The sequence below is a fragment of the Branchiostoma floridae genome, chromosome 10 (assembly GCF_000003815.2).
Source record: "Branchiostoma floridae strain S238N-H82 chromosome 10, Bfl_VNyyK, whole genome shotgun sequence".
NCBI lineage: Eukaryota > Metazoa > Chordata > Leptocardii > Amphioxiformes > Branchiostomatidae > Branchiostoma > Branchiostoma floridae.
The window spans coordinates 18,744,865-18,764,535 of NC_049988.1; the positions used below are offsets into that span (position 1 = coordinate 18,744,865).

Sequence of the window (19,671 nt, forward strand, 5' to 3'; positions counted from 1 at the left end):
GGTGCAGGACCAGTTTGAGACTAGAGGTAGTGATCAAGATGATGTCACAGAAAAAAATCATGCATTTGGGTTGTTATCATTGTTTACATGCAGTCAACGTTTGTCGTCTAATGTCATAATGTTCTCATATTGGACTAAGCATAAGAAACGAGAGAAGACTTGCCAAAAAAGGAGCAAAACACTAGTAGGTTCCTATCCACTTTCAGGAACATTCTGAATCTAAAAGATTGATGTAACTATGTGTATCTGAATAATTTTACATCAATGAAATTGTTCTCAAATGTTTAATTACCTTTAGTGTTGTACAGTATTGTACTGAACTTGAATTTGATTTGCACTTGAATTTGTACCATGCACAGGGCAACAGATCCTAGTCTTTTACTTAAACTAACCGAGAGAGAGAGAGAGAGATGTGTATCTTAGGCCAACGTCACATTTCTAAATGAAAAATAGAAATTTATACATAGAAATATTCTCAAAAAATGCTCACGGTTGTTCTCTTAATGTCTTGTGTAGTTTGGTGTCTCTTGTATCATACTTTTCGTTCCTGAAAGCTGCCCGGTCAGGCCCCGGTTTGGAAATGTGACATAGGCCTATGTGGGGTTGGCAGATCCACGAAGTTGAATATTTCTCAACTTCGATAATATCTTTGTTTCCCCCTTTCCATGCTGCACTTGCTAAAGAATACCTTGTGATCCTTACTTTGATAACTTATATTGTACATGACATTTCACATCAACAGTTTGAAAAATACTGTATTAGACTCATCGACTGAGGATTCCTTCACACTTGTGTATAATCCTAATCCAGTATGAGTTGTGTACTGACATATTTTCATACCAAGTTTGTGCACAATACAATACTTCTGGGCATAGCCAAAGCCATCAGCTATATATTAAGTTGTATGCACAATACAATAGTTCTGTGCATGGTCAAAGCTATCAGCTAACTGGGCTGCACTCTGTGTACATGTATGCCTGTGTAAAGGAAACTTACACAAACGATTGAGAGTTGTATCAAGTGCATGTTGTATGTGCCTATGGAAAATAATAAATACGCAACTCCTACGGATTTAGAATACATACAAGTGTTAGAGCCCCCAGAATATGCACGAATGGCACATTTGAAGTGTACATATAACTATGAGAAACAAATATCACTAGTTGATTTCAATGTGTGAAGTCAAGTAATGATTGTTGTAACTGAGACCCAATTTTTATCCAGTGGATTGTATATTTTGTCTAGTTGTATATAAGAGATTTTAGACGTCTATTGTACACAAAAAGTCCAGTAAACAAGCCACTAGCCAAGTTAATGATAGTATTCTCTGGAAGGTTTGAAGTATGAATGTTTAAAAAAAGGCACAATTTTTGACAAAGGCTAGAAATTATGTGCTATTGCTTGAAGATAAAAGGTCCTGTCTTACAAGAATTTCTTAACAACTTCTTGGACTTGAAGTTGACCTTAATTGCTGTTGCAGCGGTCTATGAAAATAATTGCATTTTGTCCAAAAATATCTTTTTGCCCAAAGAGGAGGAATTTCATCAGATATTTTTATCCCCATTTAAAAATTGTGTTTTTAATAGTTGCAATATAACATTTGCTGCAGCGCCTATGCTACCAATTTGCTTCTAACAACAAACAAAAAATTTTTGCTAGCATTTAACAAATGAAAAAGCAACCTTTCAGGGGATATGTATCAAGGCTGTATGAATTTGTGAAGAACCTGAAATCCTGTCTAAAAAGTTGAATCTTGCAAATGTCCACCTTGTGTTGAATTTAGTGTATTCCTGTCATGTATTGTTATGCAATATTTTGTTTGTTCAGACATGCACTTGTAGTGCCTAGTGGCACATATAGGACAGCATGTTTCCATGTTTTAGTAGCAGGGTACAGTACAAGCCGCTTAATTGCACACTCCAAATACCAGTGCATTTTGCTCAATTATCCGAATGGTGCAACAAAGAGACGTTATTAAGCCAGACCACACCACCACAGGAGTTTGGGATTTCATGCAATTAACAGAAGTGTGCGATTGTCAGTTGTGCAATTAACTGGCTTCTACTGTATATGTTTTACAGGGAGTGGTTGCTAGCCCTTCCCTTTCACATTCTAAGATGATGGCCACTTTTATGAATTATGCGTCTACACGTACCAACTTGTTCCATATTAAAGTACAGTCAAACCTGCCCAAGACGACCACCCGGGGGACCGGACAAAAACGGTCGATTTGGACAGGTGGTCGCTGAGAAGAGTATCGACTTAAAACATGCCCGATGCAAAGTACAAATGGTTTCCGTTGTGTTTAATGCCAAATAGCAAGCACACTGCACGCACGCAAAGAAGCGAGGTCTTTAATGTCAAATACAACACGCACATTGTAAACTGTAAATTTAACCCCAAAATCCGACGCAAACTGGCCGATTTCGGCACAAAATCGCGCTAGTTATCGTAAAAAATCGATGAAAACCTCAATTTTGAAAATGATGCGGTCCTTATGGGTCCGAATTTGGGCCGGTCGCGGTCGCGTTGGCCAGGTGGTCGTTGAGAAAAGGTCGCTTAATGCTTACGTCAATGGGAAAATAAATCGGGACCGAGAAAAAGCGGTCGAAATGGCCAGGTGGTCGCTGAGAAGAGGTGGTCGCTCGGGCAGGTTTGACTGTATCCTAAAAAAAAATGTCAAAGTCTGTTATAACATACTGTAGTTTGTAAAAGCAAAACTGGTAGAAGCATCCCCTAACACTGCTGTTATACAAACTGCTAATGGCATTCTGTATTATAAAGTGTCCATGGATTCAAGGCTGATCACAGAAACAATTTTGAAGAAAGTGTCCACCCTGAGGCCCTGATTGTTGTATTGATATGTATGTATGAGAGTACTTGCCAAAGGATTAAAGATCTATCCTTCTAATGCTGTTGTCTTGTTTTTTCTATTGTACAAAGTGATGGTGGCACATGGAAACCGTCAATTGGACAGTCAGGGCTCGAAATACTGGGTGCAGGTGCACCCAAAATTGGAGCTGTGCACCCAAATATTTTCTTGGGTTTATGTATGTAAAGATATCAAAGTGTACTAGTATACACCATATTCTTGACATCTAAGGGTTAGAAAGATAATAAAAATGTCTGTCATGGTACTTGTTTAAGAATTTGATAGCATGTAACTATGTTTTGTTATTAGGTTTTTCTGACATTCTACTTAATTTTAAGTGGTGCACCCAAATTTTTTTTGGTGCACCCAATTTTTTAAGCTGGGTGCAGCAGTGCACCTTATCCCAAAAATGAATTTCGAGCTCTGACAGTATAGCGATGTGAGTTCACTACAGACGTACATGTGTTTGACAGTAAACGATAAGAACTTAGCCTAACCCACCTTTTGGAAACCTCATTCAGGATGGATTGAATACTTCATTGCAACAATAAAAGGTCAAAAACAAGAGTCAGTAAAATTTGCCTACCGGTATGTTCATTTGTGTATTTTGATGTCTTTTTGTAGTCCTTTGAACTAACTTCACATACACGTATGCATCAGGACAAACACAAAACATTCAGATTCAGACAAACAATTCTGTTGAAAATCTTTTTATACCTTCAGAGTTGTCTGTACAGAAAGACCAAGTACATTGTACCAGACAAAAATGGTTTTATCGTCATAGCAGTTATACCAGAACCAGCATTGGCATACTCCATGTAGGCTGTGTAGTGTGTACTAAAGTCAAGCATATATAGTACTGATGATATAGTACTGAACCTATCGGCTTTTTGATTGTGGTTACATGTGTTTTACAAATTTGTACCAGTTAAATACCAATGCACTCTATATCCACTTTTACTAACTTGACAATGTCATATCGAGTGAAGTTAAAAGATAGGTCTCCAATGCACAGATGTCGCATTCACAGAAACAAAATGTAACGTTACCAACTGAACTAAACTGAATACAACTGTACCAAGATGGTTGTATACTGTTTGTTATATTTCTTATTACTGAACAAAAACTATCAGGAAGGTTGTATGTAAATGTAGACTAGAGGTTTCTGGAGAGAACGGTCACCATTTAAACCACACCTTGTCCCCCTGGTCTGGGTTGAAACCTGGTGCAAATCGTCTTCCTGGGAGCTGTGGTTGGAAGAAACAAAACTTTCTGTTAGTGTTCTGGTAAGATTTGTGTGAGTCCAATAAAACATTATCACAGAAGAAGACAAAGATATTCTGATTGACCAGGGATGCTATTAGGTCACAATTTACCTGCCTGACAGTAACTTTGCTGTATTTGCGCCTCAAAACGCAGGAAATAGAGTTTCAGGGAGTTATGACTTTCTAAATTTTCTGAGGGAGGATTACCTTAGACCCCCCTACAATACTCACACCTGCAGTGGTCACCGCACGGTAAATTTGGACCCCCTATGGTAAAATCCTACCTAAAATCCTGTCAGTGATGAAAGGTAGTAGCCTGGGTACCATCCGGAAAGTTTGCTCCAGCGTTCATTCTGTACGATATACAGTCGTTTCTAGCTCTGACATTTATTATACACTATATACATATATATCGCTTCTCTGCTGTTCCGTCTGGGAATGGGTTCAAGCAATCGTTCCAACAGGCGTTCCAACTACCGGACAAGCCCTCCGTCTTGTCTTAGAGTGGAGTGCTCTAGAACCTATTCCTTGATTCACTCATTAACTGGCGTCACCACCAAATGGCTTGAATGTGCAGGTCTCCAGATGGATAGCAGAAGCAGGCGAACTACTATACGCATGTTACCCAGACTAGAAAGTTAGTGGATGCTATCTGAAATGTCTGATCGTTTCCAAAAAGAAGAGCCTGATCATGAGTGTGACTCACATTCTTGTGCTCCTCCCGCAGATTGATGATGTCCACAGCGCTCAGGGTGACCTCCGGGATGAACTCCGGGATGTTGAACCATGTTCCCACCCGATACGGGTCATGCAGGCTGGGGGAGAAAGGGAAAATCATACAAATTCTTGCAAAAAGCATAATGTAGCAAGTCTAGCATTATTCTATCGCTACTTCCATGGCAAGAAATTCACTCTCTCATGTCTCTACAATGACCTTTCTCTGTTAGAACACATTTTGCCACTTCCTTTTCCGTCCATAAACCACCTCTTAGGAGGAAGTTCCACGCTGACAGCTTCTTTCCTAGAACTACATTGTTATGGAATAAGCTTCCACAGAATTGCTTCCATGTGGGGTACAATCTAAAACTATTTAAGGCAAGGGTTAACAAACATCTTTTAGAATTCAGTACTGTAACCCAATATGCTTAATCAAGTGGCTCCGTGAGTCTTGTTTTGAGGTGAACTTTTAGTAAATAAAAAAAAAAAATCATTAGATGCAATATTTTGAGCCTACATTCTCCTGCGATGGTGCAGTGACTTGTCCTCCTCCTTGGCCCAGGGGCTGTTCTCATATGTCAGGGCATTGATATCCTCCAGGATCTGAAGGGGAGGGGGGCAGAAACAGGTAAAATGTTGAAGTGGAATCAACATTAAAATCACAATCACTCCGTGTTGGCATGTTTGGGAAACAAGATTATGAATAAACCTTTGGGTTTCACCTTAAGGTGGCAGAACACACTATTTATCCCCCATAATTTTGTATGTGATGATGGACTCCAGGAAGAGTAGATTTTTCTTGCAAAGTCTCAATGAACAAATAAACAAACAAACAAAGGCGAAATACTGTGTTCTGCTACCTTAAGCCTGTATATCACTGGATTACACCAAATTGTGCTAGGAATTTGTGCCAAGTTTGCAAAGTTTCTCTTGCAGTCACTGACGTGCGACACGGTAAAAGGGTAAAAGGCTTGGCCACACCACAAACATCATGGCCACACCAAATTCTCTATGCTTTTTATGAAAAAAAGCTCTAAGAGTCCTTACCAGTTCTGTGTCCCCATAGTTTGTCCAGTCGTAGGTCAGCACCTCACTCCATTTACTGGGAATAACACAGAAAAAATACCGTCAGAAAGTGGGCTGAACAACACTCAACAGTATTTCTTGAACTCTATTTGCAGTTTACAATCTTTATTCTAACTTGTCCTATCAATTTGATGAGATTATGCTACTCAGCATAAAAAAACTAGACTTTTACAGTTATAATAGCTGCTCCTTGTGGATCTACGCAAGGACTTAAAGACTTCTTACCTGTAGTTCTTCAAGAAATCGTTCTTATAGGCATCATCAAGGGTCTCCAGGTAGGTGAGGGGGATTTCTTTCTCCATTTCCTGTGAGTGTGTAGGGGAGGGGGGTTAAAGCAAACAATGCTTTAGAAAGCAACATCAAAGTATACTATAAGGATGCAAACAAATAGAACAAATAGATGTCAAGTTGAAAGAATCACAGTTTAAAGCCCATGTCACACATCACGAAAAATAGAAATGTATACGTAAAGTTATACACAAATAATACGCATGACAATTCTCTTAACGTTTTTTGTGGTTTGGCATCTTTTTTATCATACTTTTTGTTCCTTAAAGCTGTTGGGCCTTGGTCTGGAAATGTGACGTCGGGCTAACAAATTTGTCAGACAGTACTTACAATTCCCCTCTTCTGTATCTTCTTCTGCACCTCCTCCGGTGGCACATCCAGGTAGATCACCAGATGTGGGGGCAGGATCTTGTTGATCACTTCCTCCTTCACCATGTAGTAGTAGTCATAGCCTGACGTACAAACAATAAGGTTTAAGAAATCTCCAATTTCTTTAACAAAACCAGTAAAGGAGGGGAGATACAAATATTTGTGATTGTGTTCTCGCTACAAAAGTGCCACCTACATCGGCTACATATAGCAGTGAGAAGCAGAACTGTTGATGGAAGCATTCTTAGAAGTATGCATCTTGTACCTACAACTTTACAAGACTTCTGTTTAAGGCCTAAGAAACCACCTTAGGCCTAACACAGAAGTCTTGTTTAGTAGTTACAAGCTGCACAAGACCAGATTCTAAGGTTTGATTCACTCACACCTGGATGGAGCACTATATATAGCTACTCTTTTCGATAAGTGTGGTGGGTTCTTAAACGTGCTGGAGGTGTGGCTCTCTTCAACTTCGATCTAAATTTTGCCTATCAGTTTACAGACAAGACTAGAAATCTACTTTCAAATCTATTTTACAAATTGCAACAACAGCAGTGCCTGTTTTCTAAGATTTTTTCTGGTACTCACAGTGTTTCTTGATGTACCTCTCCTTGTACATAGCTTCTAAGAACACAAAGTCGCTGTGGACAGACCTGTCTAGGATTACACCTTGTCCTGTAACAACAAAAACAACACATAAACCGACAATCAGCAGCACAAAGAGAGGAAACAGATACAGGACTACTGTAAATGATGACATTATTGCCTGACAAGTCACATTTGAAGCGGAAGATTGGGCCACACCAAATTTATTTGTTTTTAAGAAAAAAATTGGACAGACAGGTCGAAAAAAAATAAAAAGAGATTTTTTCAAAAGGTATGGAGTGGAGATATAAGGCTTTATAACACAAAAAAAACAGCCTGAGGAGTTTATAATTAATGGCACGTTTTATGCAATTCATCCCTTGTTTTTAGACTGAAATTATGTGGTTCTGAATGGCAATACGTAAAGGTTTGTGAGCAAAACACGTAATCATTTTTTCTTGGGACTTGATTTTTGTACATTGAAAATGAAAAAAAAAAAAGACAGGCGAATCAGATAAGCAACAAATCAAATTGGTGTGGCCCTGGCAATACAAAAATATGCACATGTCCATACCAGTTGATATAAGGTGGTTCATGGCCTCACAGAACTGGAAGTAACGCAGCACGAACATGACCAGCTGGAACCGGATGGAGTGTCCGTCAGGGTCGCTTGGGTCTTTGTAGAACTGCTCCAGACTTACGTTGCCTACCGCGGGAAAATTAACAGGTCAATGCTCTTCAGGTCGTTAACCTCATGTCTAGTTGTCATAGGCATACACTATAACATATTTCACACATCTATAAATGAAATACAAGATGTATTGATACACATCTTTAAAACTATCTTAAATGCTCAAGAATAGTTTCTTCCATGGGCACATTTTCCAGCATAAAGGAATATTCTCTTCTTACATAACGTGGAAAAAACAGTAGTAGTAGTAGTAATAGAGAACATTAAAACCCCAAATGAATATATCTTTGAAGCCAACTGAATAAACTTTGTAAAAGCGTAGGTTAAGAGAGAGAATAGAAGGATAATGTTGGCACATGTTGCTGAAAATGCAGTACCTGAGAACTTTTTGTCCATGGGTGATCCGTCTCCCTCGAACCTGTCAAAGTAGTGGACATCCACCTCGGGGAAGTACTTCATGCCTGTAGTAGGGAAGAAGGTTATAATTACGTCGATGTAGGTTAGACATCCAGGTAATAAGATACGCCAATAAGTAGTCACTCAAGCAACTGGATATGATTTTGGAAATGGTCAGACGTTTCAACTGGAATCCACCAGTTTTCATCAGTGTCTGGCGTAAGCTTGCAAGTTATAGTTAGAGTTGGAGCATGATGTCTTGCATATTGTGTAAGGAGACAAATTGTTCAATTATGTGCCCTTTACTGAAATTAGAAAATTGAATGCAGTTGATTTTTTATCATTTTGCTTGAATACTGTGGAAAGTTCTGGCTCAATTATACAAATCTCCATCATCATCACTACTTAATTATGTTACTAAAATCTCACTGACCAAGGAACCAAATTTCTGTACTTTGGTAAGATGTTAAAATTTCTTCATTTTCCAAATGGTATAAGATACTGTAACATTGACTCAGTCAAAGGCACAATCATTTCAATCCCACTTGTACATACAGTACAGGTATTCCAATTAAAACGTACATTGCATAATTGCATAATCTGCAGCTAAGACAGGCAATCTAATATGGAATTTTATTCCTGTGTCTGAATTGGAAGATGCCTCACAGTTGAACTCCTGGTTTGAATTAGTAACTGTGAGACACCAGTTTGAATCCTGGGATTGGGAAGGTATCCTGATTGGAGCTGCACTGTCTTTCGGTAAGGACGTAAAACGGGGGTCCGGGGTCAAGGAGGTGTCTTGAGCATGTTACAACAGTCTCATTACTCAGATGGATACGTACTGGCCATATCAATACAACAGCAACAACAACAAGGTGAGTTTTATCTATCATACCCAGCTTTTCGGCGAGCTCCTTTCCCAACGTGGTCTTCCCCACTGCGAGGTTTCCATCGATCACGAAGATCTTGCTGCGCTCGTTCTCCTTTCGGCTGAACCAGTCACCCATCACGTAGTTCCACCAGCTGTAGCGCTCCTGCTTACGGTAGCTGTCCACCGCCGACGTGTGGAACTTCAGCTGCAAGAAATCAAATTATAGATTGATAAATAAGGTGTTACATAGACGCCTTGTATTTTAGGAGAACAACACCTCGAACACTTAAACGAACCCACCATATATAGTTATTGGAATTAGTGGTGCGTACCGAAGCTCACGTTCCGGTTCAGGTTCGGACTCGAGTCCAAAGATTCCGGTTCAGGTCCGGACTTATAAGTCCGGTTTTTGACGGTCGCTAATTTTCCCATATAGACACAAGCATAAAGCGACTTGCTCTAGGCGACACATAATTTGCGTCTCCGGCGCCCGCAACCACATTCGACCGGGCCGCATGCTATAAAGATATTGCCAAAGACGACTGCATCATTTTCAAAGTTGTAGAAACATCGACTTTTAAAGAAAACTATCGGGAAATCACGGCAAAATCCGACCTTTTCCGCTTTTTTTTGACGGCGCTTGCGAGGTCATAGGGGTCAATAGGATAGCCTACTGTAATGCGGGTAGAAAAGGATACGTGCGGTGTTTTTATACTCTACATTTAACCTTACAAATTAATTGTAAATTTATTCGTTACAAAGATAAAGGCAGGAGGTATAAAATAAGTTTATGAACTTAAACTTTTTTTTTAAATAAAACGTGTCGGTATTTCTTTTTAACAAGCTGCTCACCCATGCTTTCAGTGAAGTATCCCGGCAAGCGGCAAATGTCAGCAGTCGCCGGAGATTTGTTTTAGCTTGTTTATCTCGGAAATTTTCTTCATTTTCAGAAGATATGGGACTTAAAACCCATACCAGGCGATAAACAAATCCACATACTTTATTTTCATGGGTAATATTGCTAAAGTGAACCTGTCATTTTTGCTGCGTTGCCGGATTTTAAAAGAAGGTTCCCGTGGCGCGACCATGTGCTTGGTCCGCTTATGGCGGTAGGACAATTTATTTTCGCAGAAATACGTTATTTTCTGGCCCGTTGGCTGCGATTAATAAAGTTACATAGGCATCTAGCGTTGTTTTAGATGATACTAGTATACAATAAGAAAGAGATATCCGGTTTTCCAGAAAACCAGTTTTCGACGTTCCGGTTTTAACCGGACTTGAACCGAAAGTTATAGCAAGTCCAAGTCCGGTTCGGCGAACCGGTACGCACCACTAATTGGAATGAACATAATGTTCAATTTGTCTCTTCCGGTGTGAGTGGATCAAATGAAGCGTATTGTCGTATTACAGCTGTTGAAAATTCTTGCATACTGTTGTAAAAAAAACAAAAAAACTTTTATGTGGCGCTGCCCAGAACACATAAATTGACTAAATCCGATGAATATTGCTTTTAATATGTTTAAAACCTTTCAGACTCGAGGAAATAATTTTCTTGCTTTGGAGTGGAGCTGGGGTCAAGATGGGGAGGGGGGCAAAAACTATTCACAGATTGTCGGCACTTTCTTAGTCCGTGTACCATTGTCAATACCCAGTCTAGAACAACAATCTTATAAATCACGACAAAATTGTCTGGGAAAGATGGACGAACTACCTTAACAATTCTACACCCAAAACTAGAGACCCAAAACTCTACCCTTGACCGGACACTTACCGCAGGAGCGGCCGCCATGTTGGTCGGGAGCGCCGCCTTGAAACGGCAGATTCTGGCCAAACCGCCGCCGGCACGGAAGAGAAGTCCACCCTGCATCGCCATGGTCGTCTTAAGGAACCTGTACTGTCCACCTGTGGTGGCTACTTCCTTTAAGTCATGAGAAAATGGACAAAATTGTGGGCGTCTTGGTTTGACCCTACACGACCGCCAAAGGCACTGACTTTGTAAGGGCGACAAAACCTAAGCTAACGATATGTCCAGACAAAAATACAACAATCCCTCAAAGTATAATCAATCTAAACACAATAGTTGGCAATAAAATAAATTTAAAATTATTTTGAGTGTACTTTGTTGACATTTATTTACGAATGATATAGGAATAAAAGTTTGATCTGTTGATTTTTTTATGTTTCAATGCCCTCTAAAGGACGACCACGGACATAGTCACTGCTTTACAGAAAATTATCGCTAGAGGTCGCGCGTGACTGGTCAATTACTAGTGTCATGTCTGTATTACAACAATCACTGAGTAAAATTTGTATGTTTTAAGTTAAATGCGATCGAAACTCACCAGATTTATATCAATGATTTAAAAAGGCACCCTGTCTGAGTGAACACTCATTTTCATTTTGACTTACGGAATACACCGCCTTGCGAAATATACCTGAACTGCAAGCATTTTGACCATAACAACAAAGATGGCCTCCTGTGCGAAACATTGCGTAGCCTACCTGTTCCTTCTAGGAGTTCTATCTGTTCCTGCGGCGTCAGTCTACACCCTAACGGACCAGGGCGGGTTGGGGTCGAGGTTTGACGGGGTTGGAGGCCTGAGCGGTGGAGGAGCGACCTCGCGCCTCCTGGTGAGCTACCCCGAGCCGTACCGGTCCCAGGTCCTGGACTACCTGTTCAAACCCAACTTCGGGGCGGCGCTGCAGATTCTCAAAGTGGAGATAGGTGAGATATCAACGTTATGGTAGGCTATTTTGTTTGCTAGAAAAATACTAGAAATTGGCTAAATCGGGTGAATAGTTTTCCATACAGAGAATGGACATAGCCATAGCGGGTCCTGTATCAACTTCTATATTACAATCACCGGCAAAATGTGACCGATTTCTTTATTTCTCCAGAAAAAAAGGAGTATGTATGATACTTTGATCACTGCGCTATGTGATAGTTGTTGAAACATATCTTCAAAACAGATCAGTAACGTTCAAATGTAATGAAATGACAGAAATAGGGCTCATTGCTTTAGTTTACTGTTACGCATTATGGGTCAAAGAATTACTAGGTCAACAGGTGACAAGCGCTGTAGCGTTTGTTCGTGACGTTAGTTCGTACAAGTACTTGGTTCGTACGTGAAATGTGAACATGCAAGTTTTTTTTCTGTGCTAGGCCCATATTCAAACCTTTGAAACTCATTTGTATGTTCAGCATTCGACTATTCGATTTCCGTATTGCATGTCTGCATGTCGGCACCGTAGTCCATGCGTCCCGTTTGGCCACGGAAGACTGTCACAAAAGAAAGGAGTATTCCATTCTTTTGCGGGGGAAGAAGAGTGATCTTACATATCTTTATGAACATTTCCTTAGTATTAACAGCAAATAAAAGTTTTATACACAATGTTTGTGCCTGCGTTCTTACCATTATTACTATTTGTGCCCAAACCTGTTTAGCGTATGTATTCGGTATCGATTTACGCCCATTGTTGAACGATGGCCAGTGACCCATAAAACTTTAAGCTTGCCCGGCTAGGTTTGTCTCAGGATGTTTCGTACATTCAGTTTCAAAACCCCTTTCGTGGGTCGGTTTTAGGACAACGCTCTGTTATCCTACGCAATGGTATCTACGACATATCCGTACACTGCTGTTGTTTTTTCTCTCTCTTTCCGGCAGAATGTTCTTATCACACTTTTTCAGACGGTTCCTGGCGGGAGTTCTAAAAAACTTCTACGCTGAAAATACCGAAAATAGTACGGAAAATAATTTGTACAAATTCATACACTGTAATCCCCACGATGACATATAAGCCATGCTTTAACGGTGTTTTCGGTAATATGCAATTAAAACCCCGCGGTAAGGTTACGTGGGGTCAGTATTCCTGAAGAAGGCCAAAACCTTGGCTGCAAATTCAGAGAGCGTAATGTAGTCTATGTAATAGTACAAGTGACTTGTTTTGAAAATAAAAATCGAACTTAGATCGGATTAGATTTCTTGTTATTTTTTAGGAGGAGACGCTCAGAGCACGGACGGCAGCGAGCCGTCGCACATGCACAGCGCAGACGACCAGAACTACACGCGCGGGTACGAGTGGTGGCTCATGCGGGAGGCCAAGAAGCGCAACCCGGGCATCAAACTGTACGGGCTGCCCTGGGCCTTCCCGGGGTGGGTGGGGGGTGGGGAGCCCTACCCAGACCCAGAACTAACAGCAGAATACGTCATCAACTGGATCCTTGGCGCCAAAAGGGTCCACGGCCTGACCATCGACTACGTGGGCATTTGGAACGAGAAGGAATATGACGTCACCTACATCAAGACTCTAAGGAAAACGTTGGACGACAATGATCTGGGTCACGTGATGATCGTGGCCGCGGACGGCGATTGGCTGAGGATTTCTGAAGACGTCATGGCGGATCCTGAGCTGGCCAAGGTGGTGGATACCATTGGTAGGTTCATTACCTCCATGAAATGTCATGGAGGTTATATTTTACCCTGCGTTTGTGTGTCTGTCTGTGTGTTTGTGTGTGTGTGTGTGTGTAAACAAGATAACTCAAGAACGGCTGGGTGGATTGCTTTCATACTTGGTGTGTTGGTAGTGTGTGATGGAAGCTGGAAATGATTAGATTTTGGGCCCCCTAGCGGCTCCCCTCGGTACTGCAGCGCAACTTCTGGTTTTGCTATCTCGGTGTTCTGAACATGCTATGGTCACGATTTTTGAGTATTAGATAGCTCTTGTGCTCAGGAAGAAATGACATAAGTTTGGGCCCCCTAGCGTCTAGTTTTGGGATAGCAGGGGCGTTTTTGTCAAAAACTTCTGAAGAGGATAAATCAAAAAGGGAACAACGGATTTTCATGATTTTTGGTATATAGGTACCTTAGACAATGTTGTACACGATAAGATACTAATTATGCAAAATAGTAGTTCATTTGCATAATTAATGAGAATATTCTATAATAGCAGTTTTTTCAATGTATCTCTTGTTTCAGACATGCTATGGTCTTGACATTTAGGTGGTAGATAGCTTTTAGTGCCATGACATATTGGGGCAAGTTTCAGCCCCCTAACATTTAATTGTGGAACTGCAGGGGCATTTTTGTCAAGACACTCCAAAGAGGATAACTGCAGAAAGGAACGACGGATTGGCATCATTTTAGGCATGCAGGTAGCTTGGGCAAAGATATTCATAATGATATGCATGTTATGCAAATGAGGACTTAATTTGCATAATCAATGAGGAAATTGTATAGTTCCATTGTTTTCGATAACTGGACCTCAATACATGTAACACATGTTAATTATGATAGGTGGAATATAAGCAGACACCAAATATGGTAATGAGGAACTTATTTGCATAATTTATGTGAAAATTGCAAAACCACTTTTTGATCAATAATTGGAATTTTATAATTGTGACATTTGTATGTAATCAATGATTAACAACGCCATGCATAAATTATGTTAATGTGTTAGTCAATTGCATGAAATTTACGAAAGCTCTTAATTTTCATGGAGGTATGAGGTCGCCGAACTCTAGTTATTCATTGTATTCATTTCCTTCCTTGCTTCCTTCCTTTCCTCATTCCTGTTTGCTCTCCATACTCCTTCCTTCCTTCTTATTCCTTACTTTCTATCTTTTATTACCTCCATGAAATTTCATGGAGGTTACATTTTACCCCGCGTTTGTGTGTGTGTTTGTGTGTGTGTGTGTGTGTGTGTGTGTGTGTGTGTGTGTAAACAAAATAACTCAAGAACGGCTGGGTGGATTGGTTTCATACTTGGTGTGTTGGTAGTGTGTGATGAAAGCTGGAAATGATTAGATTTTGGGCCCCCTAGCGGCTTCCCTTGGTACTGCAGCGCAACTTCCTGTTTTGCTATCTCGGTGTTCTGAACAAGCTATGGCCACGATTTTTGAGTATTAGATAGCTCTTGTGCTCAGGAAGAACTGACATAAGTTTGGGCCCCATAGCGTCTAATTTTGGGATATCGGGCATTTTTGTCAAAAACTTCTGAAGACGATAACTCAAGAAGGGAACAACGAATTTTCATGACTTTTAGTATGTAGGTACCTTAGACAATGTTGTACAAGATAAGATACTAATTATGCAAAATTGGAGTACATTTGCATAATTAATGAGAATATTATATCATAGCAGTTTTTTCAATGTATCTCTTGTTCCAGACATGCTATGGTCTTGACATTTAGGTGGTAGATAGCTTTCAGTGCCATGACAAAGTGGAGCAAGTTTCAGCCCTCTAACATTTAATTGTGGAACTGCAGGGGCGTTTTTGTCAAGACACTCCAAAGAGGATAACTGCAGAAAGGAACGACGGATTGCCTCCATTTTAGGCATGCAGGTATCTTAGGCAAAGATTTTCATAATGATATACATGTTATGCAAATGAGGGCTTAATTTGCATTATTAATGAGGGAATTGTATAATTCCATTGTTTTTAATAACTGGACTTCAATAAATGTAACACATGTTAATTATGATAGGTGGAATGTAAGCAGATACCAAATATGGTAATGAGGAACTTATTTGCATAATTTATTGAAAAATCGCAAAACCGCTCTATGATTGATAATGGGAATTTTATAATTGTGACATGTGTACGTTATTCAATAATGAACAACACCATGCATAAATTATGTTAATGTGTTAGTCAATTGCATGAAATTTACGAAAGCTCTCAATTTTCATGGAGGTATGAGGTCGCCGAACTCTAGTTCGCTTTCTTTTCTTTTCCTTACTGCTTCCTTCCTTCCTTCCTTTTCTTTTCTCCCTTCCTATCTTTAATTTCCTTCCTTCCTTCCTTCCTTCCTTCCTTCCATTCATCCTTCCTTTTGCTTTTCCTTTATATCATCTCTATCCCATCTCTCTTCAAAGTTTCTTTTCTTCCCTCTTTCCTCCCTGCCACGACGATAAAATGGTTCGAATTTTGGCGACGCCTCAGGGGCTGAGCAGTCGAATACAGTACAGTGACACGTTTATGAAGGTTAGACATCCAGATTAACAATATCTCAAGGCAATTCAATCTCTAAAACTATGTATTTCTCTTCCCTCCCCCAACCTACAGGTGCGCACTATCCGGGGACTAACAGTATACCAATGGCGCGACAAACTGGGAAACCCCTATGGGCTTCAGAAGACTACAGTACCTTCAACGACCCCAAGGGAGCCTCGTGTTGGGCACGCATCCTCAACCAGAACTACGTCAACGGTCACATGACCAGCACCATCGCCTGGAATCTCGTCGCCAGCTACTACGATGTACGTCATTTCCGTTTCCGTGTGCGCTAAAAAAACAAAGAAAACTTATATTATTTTTGAAGCGTCCCAGGGATCATAAAGCCCCTGCCTTGTTTTAATTCGCCCAACCAATACTAGTATTAAGGTTACTTGCACACAACCAATATCAATGCATTACCTTCTACTGTTTTGGTAGTCAGTCTGCTACCTTCCTCAGGGCAATACTGACCGGTTCTACTCTCAGCCGCTAGGTGGCGCAGCAGTGGGAAGATTGCGGTCCAAAATGTGACTACGTTTATATCCTCCCTAATTCATTCGGACTATTATGGAATTTAGGGTAGCTGAGGAGTTAGCAATACGTAAGCCAGGCAAATGTCATTTATGTCGTTGTTCAAAATCCGATAGCAAAACCTGTACTGATTTTGCTGGCGTCCATGGGCGCCACCATATTGTCTCAAGGGAGTGATTTATGATGGGAAGGGGTGTTGTCATTTTGACGTATTCATGATGACGTGGAATGTCTTGAGCTTGTTGTTGCGGACTTCTTAAGTTCATTTGTTGTTACTTATTCTTGTGTCTAGAACCTGCCGTACCCGCGAGATGGTCTGATGACAGCCAACCAGCCCTGGAGCGGTCACTACGAGGTCAGTGACCCCATATGGGCGACCGCTCACACCACCCACTTCACCTCTCCCGGCTGGCAGTACCTGAACGGCGTCGGTCATCTGGACGGCGGGGGGAGCTATGTGGCCTTGGCTGACGGAAAGGGAAATCTGACGATCGTCATAGAGGCTATGAGTCACCAGTATTCCAAATGCGTCCGCCCCCTTCTCCCGCCATACTCTGTCGCTCCGACACAGATTGTCAATTTCAGGCTAGGTGGCGCTTTTGAGAAAATCACACACCTGTACGTTTGGTTTTCGAAATTCGTCGGCAACTCCACCGCTCGGTTCGAGAGAAGAGATCCCCCCATCAAGGTCACGGGAGGCCATTTCTCTGTAGAGGTCAAAGAGAATTGTTTGTATACTTTAACCACAATACAGAAGGTTCGAAATACTCCCACAAATTACCCAGACTCCCCTGCGTCGGCGCCGTTCCCACTTCCATATAAGGACAACTTTGACGGACCAGCGAACTCCAGTGAGGCCCGGTACTTCGCAGACCAGGTACAAAAGTCTGTCGTCTGATTCTTATCCTCCTCTATTTCCTCCCCTCTTTCTGAACTCTCTTCTATCCTTTTCCTTTCTTTCTTTCTTTTGATTTTTTCTTTCTGTCATTCTTTTTCTTTTTCCCTTCTCTTTGCTCAACTGAGCAGCACCAGTCTTTGTCAAGGAGTGAACAATCCACCGCTGCCGTGACATCACGTTATGTAGATAGAACACGTGACTGAGTGAGCAGTGGATCATAAGTTGCAGGAAGCCTATGGCGCCCACCGTCAAAAATGTGAGTCAAATTTTTGTGTTGGATATTACAGTTAAACTAGTTCAAGTTTGGGTGATTGTAGTCACACTGTAATTAAGGTTACCTGTTCTTCCTTCGCACCACTAGACAGGGGTGTTTGAACTCTTTGTGAACGACAGCAGTCCGGATCACGTGGGAACGATGAGGCAAGTCGTCACAGAGAGGCCGATCTTCTGGTGCAAGAAAGGTCCCACAGATTCACCAATCAGCGTCGTCGGTAAGTGTTCTACTGTGACGTCATCATCATACATATTCATGACGCTGCCATATATGGAATATTTTTGGAGAGGTCTGGTTTTTGAGGAGATTCACACCTCGAGCTCGTTAAAGAACCCTACCCTCCATAGCAGGCTTTCTGGGGTCCTTTTTTGGCTCATAATACACTTTTGCTGGCCTTTTCTATTTGTACTCAGTCGCTGATGGCTGGTGTTTTCTGATCGCCGGCTTGCGGCAATCAGAAAACGCCAGCAATCAGAACCCACCATACTCGAAAAGAGTTCGCAATAAGGGTCCTTCCTGGTGTGAGTGGATCAAAACTATTCCGGTCTGAATTGGCCTAAGTTGTTAACATGTTTTGCAAATTGTGATAAACTGTTATATATTAAAGTAATGCACGCATTCTCTTCGCAGGGGACCACAATTGGACCGACGTCACAGTCAGTTGCGATGTCCTGGTGGAACGGCAAGGGGGCGCTTTTGTGGCGGCGCGAGTGGACCGCGGGGGTTGCGTCATCAAGGACGCCCTCGGCTTCTTCCTCTGGGTGTTTGCAGACGACACTTGGGCGCTGTCGTACGACCTCGCGCTGAAAAACATCGTGAAAGCAGGGAAACTAAACGCCACAGTAGTCGGACAATGGCATCGGTTGGATCTTTATTCAAAAGGGGACACCGTGAAAGGGTCGGCAAATGGACAAGTGCTGTTTGAATTGAAAACCGGACCGCTTCCCATCAAGAAAGGATTCGCCGCCATTGGGAGCCTGGATTTCAAACATGTACAGTTTGATAACTTTGTAGTCGACAGGACAAAGTAACGTGGACAATATACAAGCATTGTAGATGAGAAAAATATTGAATAAAACAATATTGCGTGCAAATTAATATTATGTAGCGTAATTTCCTCATTTGCGATGTTTGGGCCCAATACACCCATACCATGGGTAGGGTGACTGTTGAAGACCAGTTGATGGTCTTGACTTATGGACGAATTCGGTCGGAGCTCGGAGCATAGAACCCCGGTGTGGTATTACTAAAAATGCAGATATGGGATAAGCTAATACAGTACAGGGAAGTAGAGGAATATTGCTCTAACTTGTGATGTTTGCTGACAACACAACAGGTGACAACATCGACACTCGGCTAGGTTCACCCGCCCCCATTTCAGTAGGTTTTAACTTACACTCCTGGCTTTGTTCAGGGCAACCCATTCTCGGTCATTCTCTTCTGGGCAGCTAGGTGATTACCATGATGTAGGGACTCAGAAGGACCACGGAGAGCTTTATTTGCGGGTAGAACGAGAGTGTCAAAAGCTTTCCAACGATCTAGTCGGTTGTATGCCTGACTTCTCAGAATCTGTACGACCATGAAACTCTTCCTGGATTTGACGGTCTTCTTCTTTTGGTAATGAACCGTCAGAACAAGTGTAAGGTAGAACTTATGGTATCATCTGTAATGCAACAACAACCATTTTATGAGACTAATATTCTTTACAAAAGACTATGTAGTATGTTTATTGGGGTTAGACATACAGATATCAATATTCAAATACAATTCAATCTTTAAAACTGGATAAAAACGGATATTTACTTACGGACGTTTCGAGTGACATCCATCAC

At 41.3% G+C, this 19,671-nt stretch overlaps 2 protein-coding genes across 2 annotated transcripts; one reads left to right on the forward strand and one right to left on the reverse strand.

Annotated features, from left to right (window-relative positions):
• Positions 1–3,566: 3,566 nt before the first annotated feature.
• On the reverse strand, positions 3,567–11,152 carry LOC118424652 (NADH dehydrogenase [ubiquinone] 1 alpha subcomplex subunit 10, mitochondrial-like). Its single transcript, XM_035833309.1, has 11 exons — positions 10,909–11,152; positions 9,162–9,342; positions 8,248–8,331; positions 7,754–7,885; positions 7,183–7,269; positions 6,559–6,680; positions 6,166–6,245; positions 5,902–5,956; positions 5,372–5,457; positions 4,844–4,952; positions 3,567–4,119 (listed from the first exon to the last, which is right to left on the reverse strand). The coding sequence occupies exons 1-11, from the start codon at positions 11,008–11,010 to the stop codon at positions 4,051–4,053; spliced, it is 1,107 nt and encodes a 368-aa protein (XP_035689202.1). The 5' UTR covers positions 11,011–11,152; the 3' UTR covers positions 3,567–4,050.
• A 346-nt stretch (positions 11,153–11,498) lies between these two features.
• On the forward strand, positions 11,499–18,920 carry LOC118425146 (galactocerebrosidase-like). The gene is made up of 6 exons (XM_035833970.1): positions 11,499–11,862; positions 13,135–13,572; positions 16,206–16,399; positions 16,960–17,544; positions 17,927–18,056; positions 18,470–18,920. Exons 1-6 carry the CDS (start codon positions 11,607–11,609, stop codon positions 18,868–18,870), a joined length of 2,004 nt encoding a protein of 667 aa, XP_035689863.1. The 5' UTR covers positions 11,499–11,606; the 3' UTR covers positions 18,871–18,920.
• Positions 18,921–19,671: the final 751 nt, after the last annotated feature.